At 27.3% G+C, this 14,162-nt stretch overlaps 2 protein-coding genes across 2 annotated transcripts; both read left to right on the top strand.

Annotated features, from left to right (window-relative positions):
- The first annotated feature begins 948 nt into the window (after window positions 1–948).
- On the top strand, window positions 949–3,399 carry LOC126844234 (probable WRKY transcription factor protein 1). The gene is made up of 2 exons (XM_050582257.1): window positions 949–1,248; window positions 2,374–3,399. The coding sequence occupies exon 2, from the start codon at window positions 2,468–2,470 to the stop codon at window positions 3,248–3,250; it is 783 nt and encodes a 260-aa protein (XP_050438214.1). The 5' UTR covers window positions 949–1,248; window positions 2,374–2,467; the 3' UTR covers window positions 3,251–3,399.
- Window positions 3,400–7,600: 4,201 nt separating this feature from the next.
- LOC126844329 (uncharacterized) lies at window positions 7,601–11,865 on the top strand. Its single transcript, XM_050582453.1, has 8 exons — window positions 7,601–7,947; window positions 8,034–8,266; window positions 8,916–9,175; window positions 9,254–9,371; window positions 9,480–9,614; window positions 9,671–9,916; window positions 10,058–10,221; window positions 11,089–11,865. Exons 1-8 carry the CDS (start codon window positions 7,803–7,805, stop codon window positions 11,219–11,221), a joined length of 1,434 nt encoding a protein of 477 aa, XP_050438410.1. The 5' UTR covers window positions 7,601–7,802; the 3' UTR covers window positions 11,222–11,865.
- Window positions 11,866–14,162: the final 2,297 nt, after the last annotated feature.

Raw genomic sequence — 14,162 nt, 5'->3', positions numbered from 1 at the left:
ATTTCTTTCATTTCACCAAAACATCATTCAGGAGTTCCTGTGGGAAAGCAATTAAGTTAAAAATAGCAATTATACAGAAAAAAACAAACAACTGTTTCAAAAACATTTAAATTTAAAAAAATGAATTGTAATTTATATTTATCTATACATGTTTTTAACGTTAAATTATCCACTAATATTATTATACTACACATCTAGGTATTCCATCATGGAGATTAATGATATATACCTACCTACTTTACCTTACTTTTAGTTAAGTTATTTACTCATGGCTTAGGCACTTATTGGTAATTCCAATGCAGAAAAGTCACTAAATAATATTTTATACGTATAAAAAATCAGGCATTAGCAGTAAAGTGTGTCAGTACTTATATTTGCTTAGGAGAGGCTTGAACACATTTTTTTGTGGGGAGGAGAGTTAAGCCCCTCCAAGCCTCTCCTATTTGCGCAACTATTTACAGGGACAGTAAAACCAATTTTTTTTGTGAATTTGCGTATGAATTTTATGAAAAATAACATAGTAGTTTACTAAAAAGAAAAGATCTTCCGGATGAAAAAATAGCGTGCGTTACATATGGTATTACTAAGTATTAAAATATTACATACTCACAGACCTCGCTAAAAAAAATTGCCTTTAGTCACACTACTATGTCTAAAGAATATTCCATACAAACTAAAGTATTTCTGATCTACATTTAAGAAAATTAAAAGGGGAAAAATATAATTTAATTTTGTGGAGGGTATAATTTTGTACCAATAACCTTAAAAATTAAAAAAAAGACTTCTCATAATCTGTCTCTCTCTCGGATAAAACTAATTTATAGATTATAATCTATAAGCCAAGGTGGATTTATATTCACCAATTACCTTGCTGTAGATCTTGACCGCGACCCTCAGTTGCCTCATTCTTGGTATAATATCAATCTATGGTGCCAGTATAACTGATAACGTTGGGTAATCTGATAAGAATACAACGCCACGATCACGAACATACTATATCTAACACATTTGACAACTTAACAAAATACAAAATAATATGACCACTAATTGTATTTAGTTATTAATAATGTCGTTAGAATAAATTTTATCATATAATATGTCAATTGTGTTGCTAGATTGGTTTATTGGATTATGTGCAATCCGTAGTACGCGTCTGTTACGTCCTCGGCGTTAATTGTGTGATGTCGTTGTTTGATATACCAACATTGAAATTACCAGCCATAAGAATCATCGAATTTTAAATTACAGGTAAATACTAAGAGAATACAATTTTAAAATGTAGGGGTAAGCTAAATGTCTGTACACCTTGTTTATTGTTAGATAGAAATCAGTAGTCTAGGCTAGGCTAGGCTTTAAAGTTTTGAAAGTTTATTTAATAATCCCAAAATATATGTATTGGTTTTTTAAATATACTTTTTTAAAACACAATATAGCCTAAAAAAGTAAACTTTAAGTGTCATGGAGCCATCGGTCATATTTTTTTTTATAGTTAAAAAGCAGTTTTGACCTAAACATCGACTTTTTTTCCACTGTTATATAAAGTGGTGTGCTGTAAAGTATTTCTAAATTATTTTTTTAGACATTGGACTAAATATTTTAAATATATCATTAAAATAATTATATTTTTAATTTAATTTATACCACTTTTTTTATAATTATTTAAAACCTGAGTTTACCCGGATTTGTTTAAAATAAATGTTATTTAGGTGAAAATAAATTATACATATTTTTTTCAAATCTATGTTTAATATCACTAAACTAAATATAAAGTTAACTTTTTATGTAGTTTTAACTTTAACTAATGTTGTACTATATCACAGTTAGGTGTATTTATTTTATTCGACATTCTTTTAAATACTTCTCATAGTTTGTTCCGAATTTCAAAATAATGGTTTTAATGACAAATTTTCAGTAACTGCCAAGAGTTTAATATTTATAGGTATAACTTACCACAGACCACACATGTGTTACAAATCATGTCACGGGTTAAGTGATATTATAAAAAATCAAAATGGCCATTTTAATTAATACTTAAGTTTTTCTAAAAATGTTGACTGTTCGACAAAAGGTATTGAATAAATACTTTTGATTAGAAATGATTAAGAGTTTAAAATTACTATAGACAAGCGATCGTAACAGATCTAATAAATTATTTAAATCAATTAAAAAATATGTATTTTATTTGCTCGATATATCCAATCTACACATTAATAACTTGTATATTTGATATTTATTTAAATTTCAAAACTTAAGTGACTTTTTCTCATGTTTCCAGCAGTATGTTACTTAGCAAAATAACAAACTTGTTTACAATTTTACATAGTTAATTAATACTTACTAATCAATATTAATGCCGTTTATTTTTTTTTTTAGATTAAAGAAAATGCCTGTGATGACTGCCAGTATATTAAAACCATCTACTGTGTACTGACTTGTTCGTAAGAGGATATTCGATAATATTTTATCAATGCGACGATCGGAGACCTCACAAACAATAAAAAAACACAGGATATTAAGAAATGGTAAAATATTAATACCAACTAAGAAAAAATTAAAAAAAAAAAATACAAATAGTAATAGTCAGATGTCACATAACAATTGTATTAAAGCCAATTATATTGGTTATAACAACACGAATGACACTGATATTTATGACAAATTGTTAAATAAATATGATCATGTTTTAAATGGTCGCAAACTGTTCATAGTGCTTACCAAATTACCATCAATAAGTCAAACACAATTACTCCCAAACCATCCAAACTTCAATAAGAACAATAAAAAAAATACTAATAATACTACTAATAATAATAATAATAAAAGTAATAATAATAATAATTATAGAAATGGATACAAAAAATTAGAAAATTTTATCAGCTCTAACGAAATTCAAATATACGATAATTTGGGAATAAAAATGAATTTTAAGTCTCAGTTAAATGTAGCAAAAAATCAAGAACTACAAATTCCAACTCCTACAATAGTCAACAGTATTAATAAAATAAAAATAGTAAAACAAAAAGATGAACAAGTTGACAAACGAATAACACGTGGAAAAAGTATAAAACAAAAATCAGAAGAAAGGAAACAATTAGATAAAATAATGTTTGACAAGTTTCCAAATAATACATTTAAAAAGTTTGCTGTTCGCCTTGATGACATCAGTAAAGAAGTAAAATTTCTTAGTTCACTTGGATTAACTTTCCGTTGTAAATGTCCACTGACTTACAACAAAAAAAGAAGAATGTAATTTCAACTGGTAATATGTTTTCTCTTGTAAATTTATCACAGGTACAAAAAAAAGTATAAATTTATTTACCTTATCTATAATAATTATATGTATACTATTATATCTAATAATGAGTGAAAAAGAAATTGTAATATAATTATTTATTATTATTACGCTTTTATTTATTATTATAAACCTAGTTAAGTTAAGCTTAAAAAAAATTAAAATAGCAATTTCCGTCTGTGGTTGCTTTAAACTTTTGAACGGAATGCGCTAATGAACTCCCCCCTTAGCCCTTAGGTTTTAAAACTATTTACAAATCAATCAGTTAATAGAACCTAACCTAACCTCATGATAGGTTTTATTTTCCATGCTTTCATAAAAAAAACTCCATTTTTATGTTTAAAAGAGTAAGATAATAATAAGTTCTATTTGCTGGCCGTGTAAGCACTTAGTGACTAAGAGCTGCCGTCCCCTTGTTTGGTGATGGACTTATGACCCATTTCTAATAGCAAATTTGTCAAGAAACCATTTTATAATGCAACGTTGAGCCTGTTCGAGTTAACATGATGATAATCATTACCTATACATTTTTTGTTCTATCTATATTAAGGTAAAATCTTAAGATATGTAAATTAAGTGTTATGCAATGTAACATTAATATATCATATTCTAAAAATGTAATCAATATTATTATAACTTAATGATTCAGTTCTAAAAATTCATCAATTTTACCCACACAATTAATACGTTCAAATAAAATAACAACAAATGACTTGAGTGAAAAACAATTAATATTTCCTTTTTTTAGTTTAAAATAAGTTATCTTATATAAGTACCTTATATTTACACAATAAGGAACTGTGTGATAGGTTAAATTGGGTATTCATGTTCAAATTGTATACTAGTATTACATTAAAATGAGAAACATAGACTTGACTCTATACTAATAATTGTTAAATTGTATAAATGGAATATCAATGTTATCGGGTTTTAATTACAACCTGATGCTTTGAACTGATCTGATGGCTACTATTTTTTTAGGCAAAAATTACAAAAAAAATTGTATTCTTTATTACCGAATTGATAGATTCTTACACAAGGCTAGGCTATATAAATTGTTGAATTATAAACTTTGATTGGCTCAAAATACTTTTAAAGTTTTCGTAATTGTACATTTTTCTTGTATCAAGAATTTTCTTAAACAATTGATGTCTTAATTTAGCTAAAAATTCAATGTATGTTATAATGAAATTGTACTACTAAGTGTTGTAATAATTTTCACTTGTTAGTGTATTGTTAGTTAATATATTAAGAAATATACTAAGAGATAATATGTTTTTTATAATTGATTTATATTTATATAAATTATAATTTATTAGACTGTATCTAAAAAAAAATTATTTTTACTTACCCTCCCAATTGATAGAAGCCTATTCAAATAAGAAACCAAGGAAGTACCAAATAATAGATTTATTCTATTTCTGTGGAAGTACTTTATCGTGATTTTTTTTTGCATTTAATTAATATGACATTTTTTTTTCATTTAAAAAAAAAATTCTTAAAACCTATAAGCTGAATTGTAATAAAAATTATTTTTTTTAAGTACAGACCATTAAAAAATTATTAAATTAATAACTTAATGCTAAATAACCCCTTAGTTTACTTCCAGTTAATGCTGTTAATAACTTATTATGGAAGCAATAAAAACCAAGCAATTTTTAGAGACTACCAAAATTAAAGTAAACAAATATTTTATTGGCGGGGAGGGCATTTGCCTCGCCCTTTATATAGGTTTTTTTAAAACTAGCAAAAGACAATTTAAAAGGTTATGACATCTTTATGTAGTAGCTTAAGATTTTTGGCTTTTACTATCTACCAACTCTAATTGCCAGATATGTTGATGATAATTTGTTTTTCATTTATAATATAATATTAATATAATGTAATGACTTAAGCTACTAGTACTACTTAAGCGCCTACTTGCTAATTGCATAATTATTAATTCAGAGAAAATCTGTACCTATGACTTGTTGACTTGTTTAAATACAATTTTTTATTTTTTATTTATTGTTATTTGAAATTACTGTGTGTAGGTATATTAATTTATAATCATTGTTATTTTACTATTGTTACTACTTTTTATACGACACAAACATTACAATTAATGCTATGTTGTTTTTTTTATGATTTTCTTTGTACAATTACCTATTTCATTATAATAAGGATGGATTATCGTGTAATTGTGGAACTACAATCGGCTATTTCTTCTTATTTTAAGTAAATTTGTATTTATATTTTTTGTAAATAATGAGTTTTTGAGATAAAAAAATCTTTGTTGGATTAAATTTTAATTTACCTATTGACATTCTTTAGTCAAGTTAATCAGTTTCAATTGTGTACAACATAACAAGTCTACATATATACAGAAAATAATTGTAGTGAATCATTAAATTTATACTTTTATATTTTCTATTTACATTGCTATTCTTTCCTACTTCTCTTAACTTTGCATTTTTATTGTTATTTCTTATATCTTAATCACTGTTTTAAAAAACTTCTAGGTGACTTCAAGCAATTGTAGAGCTGAACATTAATTTCGGCGTATGTCCTACTATTGTCTTTTAATATATATTCAGGTTACAAGAATAACATTATTACAATTTTTTTTTAATTGTATAACTTACAAGCAAACTAATAATTAATTTTTATTTTTTGGCTCAAGCCTAAACCTCTAATTACGTTTTGTTGTGAGAATCTTTATCATCTTCACCATACACTACCAACTACATGGGGTCAGACCATAGACCCATAGACCTAATTCCTACACCTCCATAGAGCTCAATCTCGTTCAATCGTCCCAGCTATCTTCATATAACTTTTTATTCCGTTTTTGTTGAAAGAATAGCTTATAAATTATAATAGTATGGTAAATGGTAATCAATAATTACCAATCATTACCTATACATTTTAATGTGGTTCTTGTAGAAACTAGAACTGTAGTAACATTTTTTTTATTTCGCAACACGAAATGCATATATTATTTTCAACTGTCATTACATTTAACGCCGGATTATACATTTTCGTACGCGGAAAACATTGAATTATAAATATGTTTTCGATTATTTCCTTGATTGCCTAAATAAACATGTAATAATTGACTCGCAATCCACATTCAATATCAGCACGATAACAGATCATTTTAGTTTATAATATAGTATAAAAATGTAAAAAGTTTGGATTCACAGCTCTTGATTGAACCGTGAACCAGTCGCGCTAAACCACCCAAACATGTCCATGTTAAAACAAAATATCCGGTTAGATTGCAGTTTGACCTAAAACCACAGAAAAGATTCTGATTTTAGTCTATTTTATGCTAGAACCGTAGATAATTACGTGAACACGTCAGGCTGTACCGCATGTAAATCGAGTTTTAGAAATTATTTATAGGTAATTATGTATAAAAACATAGTTTCCGCCGTCCCCAGGTGTCTGTTGGTTGTTACATAGGTTTTGTCATGAGGTTGACGAATGACGACGGACACAACCTATTAGTCAATATAGACTATAGTTCAATATATTACACTATATTGTTTACATAGTGCGTAGAAAGAACTATATTTTTTTTTTTATAATAAGACTTAACTCCATGCACTTATAAGATTAAACGTAGTTACACAACCACGAAGTCTAGACCAAGTATGGACGCAAAACTATGTTAACAATGTATTTGTTGCGTCCGCTCCCAACCGTATTTCATGTTACGACCGTGGACGATATTATATGTACATTTAAATTGTAATCAAGATAATATGCCCCATGGTTAAAGTGCCTTGATAGTTGATAGGGGAAGTCATGATCAATTATAGTTCCCCCTCGATGGCGCTTTGTGTATACTATAATAATGACTATATTATATATTACACTATATACTATAATAATAAGTCTTCAAATGCAATATTTTATTTTTGTTATAATTTAGTACATGTTCTATAGACTATTTACTATAGTATACATATTAAATCGATCATCGATAATTGTATTGTTCAACTACGGTATCCTATATTCCGATCCCATAATGTAGCACATGATATAACTGTCTTATATAGTTATATTATAATGTAGCAACTACAAAAGTAGTAGTTTAGTAGTGTGTACATATTTTGTAGCATGTACTATCATGTATGAGGGCTGAGGCATGAGCTCTGTTGAACAAATAAATTTACAATTTATCAATTGGCAATGCGATAAACAAATTGTATTATTCGGCGAAAGCGACAAGACTCAACGTGATACATCGCCGAATACGTTAGTTGGACGAATCGACGAACGGGCTTTACTGATAACGTTAATGATTTTTTTCCCACGGCCCTTAGGTTATTATATTGTTTTCACTTTTCGCAACTTGCTATCAGCTATCAGGAGAAGACGGACGGGCGACGGCTATAGTAGTAGCCTACCTACTTGCTTGTGGAATATCAATATTTAGACGACTGTGTTGAGCGCATATATGGCAGCTAAGTAGACTAGCAATTCGATTTCTCCTCGTAAGTCTCATGTAAATTGCACGGCAATGTCCTTAAATCCGTCGTCCGCTAATGACCACACGGTCAATAAAGTGGCTGTATGTTCTGCGATATTTGCTGGATTTGCGTACGTTGGCTACTCGGTAGCCAAAAATGCGTTTGGCCGACGATTAGGAAGGAGAAGCGAAGATGGTAATATATATTATATGAAATACGTTATGATCTAAATGAAAAAGTCATATTATTATTACAGGGTACTTAAAATGTATCTGTTTTAGGGTATCATGAAGACCATCGTTTGTATTTTCGGCGTCTCTCACAAACGACCCAAACAGACGTACTACTCGGTAACCTAGATAACTCGGATACCAACCGTGTGTTCTTAAGACCAATGACTGTTCAAGAAAGAATCAAAGAGCTTAACTTGAGGGCTAGAATGTTTGCTGACACTATGATGGCAATCCAAACTCCATCGTCTAAACATTCATTGCATGGACCAAGAAGTTTACAGGTACATTGTCATATTTTTTCAAAAATAAACATTAATAACGTACAAAAAACTAACAAAATTTAAAAGCCCTTCACTTATGGTAAGGAACACAAACAATTTTATGGGTGTTTGGAAAGCTCACCTGAGCTTCCCTCAAATTGCGCCCAAAAAATTTGTTATCAGTATATGTAATTAAGGGTTTTTAAATATATTGATTTATGCTTTACATTCAACTTAACGCCTAATATGTTATTTATTTACAACTTCTTTAAACTTTTTTAAAACTAAACACCATTCTGATTTTTTACATCAGTATCATTATTAAAAATAAATAATTGTACTTGTCTTTCCATTAATTACTAATTTATTTTTTTTCCAACATCCGGATAGACAGTGACAAAGCATCATATTAAACAATAAGTTTATATACCTCCAATTTTATTTTATTTAATTAACAATTTTTTTAAGCAAATTTAAAATAAAATATTTTTTAAAATTGTCTCGCTCACGCTTTGCTTCAGTTAATAAATTTAGTGATGCAATAAAGAGTTAAGAATTGATTCAAGTTCCTCAGTATCTCTTCTAAAGACCAACTATGCTAATAAATACACCTTAAGAATTAAATTCAACAAAATCTTATTAGACACCTTAATATTTTTTTATATTTTAGGCCTCACCGTGGAATTCACCTAGACTCATGAGTCCCGTGGATGCTAGACACATACTTGGAAGTCGTTCAACGGAAAATCTTCGTCTTTATGACAATTATGCTCTAGATTCTAACTTGGGTACTCCGGTTCGAAAAAAAAATTCTAATAGATCATTAAGGAAAAAATCCCCTCAACCTGGTGAACATCGATTCTCTCTTAGCCAGCCTAATCAAGATATGGAAGAGTTTGAAAACATCTATCATCCGTCTTTGTTGAACAGGTATGCAACAAATAATTAAGACTATTCTTAGTTTTAATATTTTCCCTTTTTGTACCATTTTATTTCTCATTATTCTAGGCCAATGGAACCTAATGAAGCTAAAAATTTACTAAAATTAATGGGTTCAAGGAATGTGCAAGTTCTAGAAAAAGTTCTGGTTACTGTTAGTAATTTAGCTACGCTTACACAAAATCAAGTATGTTTGTATAAATAATATTCTTTAATGCTTTGAATGTATAGTTAAAATTATATTTCACCATAAAATATTACATGTGATTCTCATTTTTCCCTTTTGTGTAAAAAGGAAGTTATGAGAGAAGCTGGATATTTAAGCCAACTACAACAGTTGATATACCACCCAGAAGAATCTGTTCAAATTACTGCTCTAGTAGCTTTAGGAAACTTGGCCTTGAACAAAAATAACTCTAAGGAGATGAAGGTACATCATTAGACAATATTTATGAGTTGAATAATTTATGTTTATTTATTCAACAGGAAACAATACCAATTATTTTAGCACTAATGAAAATGATGGAATCCGAAGATATTATTTATAACTGCCTGTCTACTTTGACCAACATAGCTGTATTTCATATGTGGCATAGTGAATTGCAACCAGCCATACACACATTATATGGACTGTTAGAAAGTCAGAACTCTAAAGTTATCCTTCAGTGTTTGAAACTTTTGATAAATTTGTCATGTAATGATGATATGATACCCTATTTATTAGGTGGACAGGTACGATAATTATTTAATGATATTTGTCTTCTTGTCATTGAATATAATTTTATAAATTTAAAAAAAAAAAATGTAATTTTCATTTTTTCCAATTTCCTCACAGCTTAAAAAATGGTTAATACACTTTTATGATTGTTTTAGGCTCCAAGGAAATTGTTATCCATGTTGAACTTGAATGAAAATGAAGAAATTCTCCTCAGAGTAGTGACACTGTTTAGTAATTTTACTGACGCTGTAAAAGCAATGGAACTGGATCCCGTTTTAGATTTACCTGTAGAGGATAAAGCTGCTGCACCAGATACCATGTAAGTCTTTTAACTATAACTAATGTATTAACTTCTAATAAACAATCAAGTTCAATCTAAGCATTTATACAAAAAGTACTAATAGAAAAATGTATAGAATAAATAAATATTATTTAGACGGAGTTCCATATTTTTGCTAATAAACATACCTTACAAAAAAGTGATGACCTTTCATATTTATTGAATTTTTCAACTTTTAATTAATTTTTTTGAAAAAGTAGAACTTTGTACCTCTTAGGGCTTTAATTAAAAAAATTCAAATTCTTAACGTCGGTATGAGAGTTTTAGTATAACAATTTTTTATACTCGATTGTTGTTTATTTTTAATTATCTAGAATAATTAGGTAGTTATTAATTTATTATATTGACCTCGGTCTCAAAATGTTTAAAAGAAATAATTTCTAAAAATAGTATTAATAATAATATATTATATTATTGATATATTTTACTTGAATACATCTTGCTGTGATCATTGAAAGTACAATATTAGTTTGCTGAAAAATGATCAGGGGTTAAGAATGTAGATTTTATAGTTTTAGAGATTAAGTAGGTATAGCATACCCATTTTTATGCTATACTTAAGACCATATATTCCATACAATTTTAAAAACATCCTTCATACCATTGCCTGAGTCCCGTATATTGCAATTCTGGTTAAGTGCATTTCAGACCTTAAACCAATCTATCGAATGACACTACAACGTTTGTTACAATATCGTCCGTGATAATTTGCACTGTGTTAAATCCAATACACGAAAAAAGTGTTGTGGTAACGCTTAAATTTTTTTTACATGCTACCGAATTTATAGACTTATTTTTGTATTTGCTTCAATTATGAAATGATACTATATATACTATTATGTTTAGCAGGTATGCCAATATTTATGGAGTCAACGTAGTAGAGAAAATACGAACAAAAAGCTTAGTGCTTATGAAACAGCATAAGAATGATGAAATCCGGTTACGTGCACAGAAAATTTATGATGCCTTAACCGATTAATTTTTAGTTGAGATTGCAACTAACCAACCATTCCAACATAGTGTTATTGCGGTGTGTTGCTTTGTTAATTACAAAAACAAATTGCATTTGTAATCATTTTTATGTTATTGATGGTATTAACCTAAATTGTATAAAGGTTGTTAGATAATTATTATTTTTATTAAGTTATCTTTTAAAAAAAACTAATGAGGTTAGAGACTTGTGTTACCGAGGAAAATTGTTTAGAATAAGTTCCTAGACAATGTTATGTAGTGCCATAGAAATTGAACACTTTATTTAATCCGCACTAAGCAAATATTCTTAATTTATTACAGTCAAGCAAAGCTTCTGCATTATTTATTTTTAAAACTATGAAGCTACATTTCAAGCCATTAGTTCAAAGTAATTTATAGATTATATTATTACTATCCATTTAGTGGCTATTTAAACATTCTTTATGAAACAATTTGGTCATTTTGAATATTTTTGAACTCGATTATGTACAATTAATCAAACCACTAAGTCAACGTTACCATACTAATTATTTCTTACAATACTATTGTAGATAATATTAGGCTTTTTAACTTCACACTGTGTGTCTTAAACTTAAGTATTACAATTATTATTATTATTAAATTTATTAAAACTATCAACAATTTTACAATTTATATAATATATTATTATTGTTTAATAAAATAATGTGTTAAATGTTGCGCTCTAGTTTATTAAAGGCATTTACTAGGAATAAACAAACTACATTGTATTTTTAGTTCATAACCAACAATTGTTTTTATTTTATAAATATTAACACTAAAACCATTATAAATAAAACCATTCAATCTTGTGTATAATTTAAAATATTCGGTTTTTTTTTCCGTAATAATATTTTCTTCTAAGTTAATATTTAGACGCACAAACTGTTCAATATCATACTTTATGTTGACTAATTTTGTTTGATGTATAAAATATGTAAGTTAGGCATTTTCAACTTTTCTCATCGAAATAAAAAGTCTATACCTTAAATCATATTTTAAGAATAACTTGCGCCTCTTATGTTATCATTGCACTAAAACAAAATTGTTCTAAATATTTTAGAATATTAGATGCATTATACACTCCAATTATTAGTATCAGAAGTCCCCTTAATTAGTGTTGGAAATCATTTCCATTTCTATGTTACGTCACTTAAAGTATTTCACTATTCAAACTTAAGCAATTTTCCGTATATTAGAATTTACTAACTAGGTATTGTTTTTGAGTTAACTATATATGTATATTTTTTTAAAGTTTCTTTGTTTCATAGTTGTTAATAAATTATTTTAAAGATGATTCAAATGTATATTATTATTATTGTTGTTAACAATTTGAATAATAATTATATTTCAATATACAAATTACAAATAATTATTTATTTATGACCGTTTTTTAAATTGTACTTCCATAATCAATCACCAAGAAGTAGCTTCTAGACACGACAATACTAAAATATAGAAACAAAAATAAATTAAAGCCGTATAAATATATTGAAACACAGTATTCAACAAGGTGGTATAATTATATTAATTATATATATATATATATATATATAAACAGTTTTTTTAAAATTATTATTTCAACAATCATAATTTTTGTAAATGGTACTGTACACAATACAGATGTACAGTTGGTAGCTATGCATACATAGGTCTATAAATATAATACACAAATATTATTACACATAAAACTAACATAATATTATGGTTTATGATGCATTCAACCTAAAAGGTAAAAAAAAAAGAAGTATAAGTATTATGATAATAATACAGTAATATTGCGGTATATTAGATAAATATTAAAATACAACTTTAAATATATTTTTAAAAAGATAATTTAACAAAAAGGGCAAAACTTAAATAAAATTAATTTGACAACAACAACACAATACTGTAAAATAATTTCAATAATTAACACATTTAATATTCAATCATACTTGTTATTGCACACTCATTAATCACACGGTTAATACAACAGAAGATCACATAATACTTTTTGGGTGAGTACCTGACTTTTTTCGATTTAAATGAAAAATATTGCTCGCACTAAAATGGTTGGACGGTAAACGTTTTAAATATAATGTCGACAATTCATTATAGTATCCTATAATAACAGTTATTATAATATATTCACTATATACTATGTATAATAATAGTAATAATTTTACTGTACAGTGTATAATACTTATGATAGGAAAAACAAATTAATAATAAAACATTTATTTTTTATTTTTGGCTAAGCTAAATTGCCACTTAGACACAATGATGAGAATAGGCTATGCGGTATGAATATTCGAATGTGATCACAAAGGTTTTTTTACAAAAAAAAAAAAACCGAAAGTCCTTAATGATTTGTTATAATTTGTGATGCTAAAGGAGAATATGTTAAGTCGGTTCAAAATGGACGATAGAAAGCAGTGAAAAGATCTAAGGACGAGAGTCTTGTCCGCATAAGATACGTATTATTTTTTCAAACAAAGATGAAATTATATCACAATTTAAATTAATTAATTAAAATAAAGTTGATATGTTCAATATGTTCAGTGATGTTTATAGTTTATAATACAAGGACCTAAGTAAAGGGATAAAATACAGAGAGTTAATATACAGACAGGGAAAGTGTATTGCTAACGTTATTTTACTTTTAGGTTTTTATAAGTTGATGAAATAATGAACTTTTTAACGAAAACATTTTTCCACGAGTGAAAGTATTATTTTGAAATGTCGATTATTTTAGCTTCGAAGTATAATGTGTATATAGTAGGCGTGTAAAAACTAAAAATCTAGCAAAAATAACTATGATAGTTGTTTTTGCTGTTAGATTTCGGTGTCAAGGTCTAGCGTTTGTTTTATTTTTTTCTCGCTTACTATAATAACACATATTATGTTTTATCGCTTAATAATTACATGAAAATTATTATTATTATTAT

Source organism: Adelges cooleyi, unplaced genomic scaffold (assembly GCF_023614345.1).
Source record: "Adelges cooleyi isolate 19-005CV unplaced genomic scaffold, UGA_ACOO_1.1 ACOO_flye_CR_arks_rails_tigmint_CR_PRNA_651, whole genome shotgun sequence".
Taxonomy (NCBI): domain Eukaryota; kingdom Metazoa; phylum Arthropoda; class Insecta; order Hemiptera; family Adelgidae; genus Adelges; species Adelges cooleyi.
Note: the sequence above shows the minus strand (reverse complement) of the source record. Positions and strands in the feature narration are given on the sequence as shown.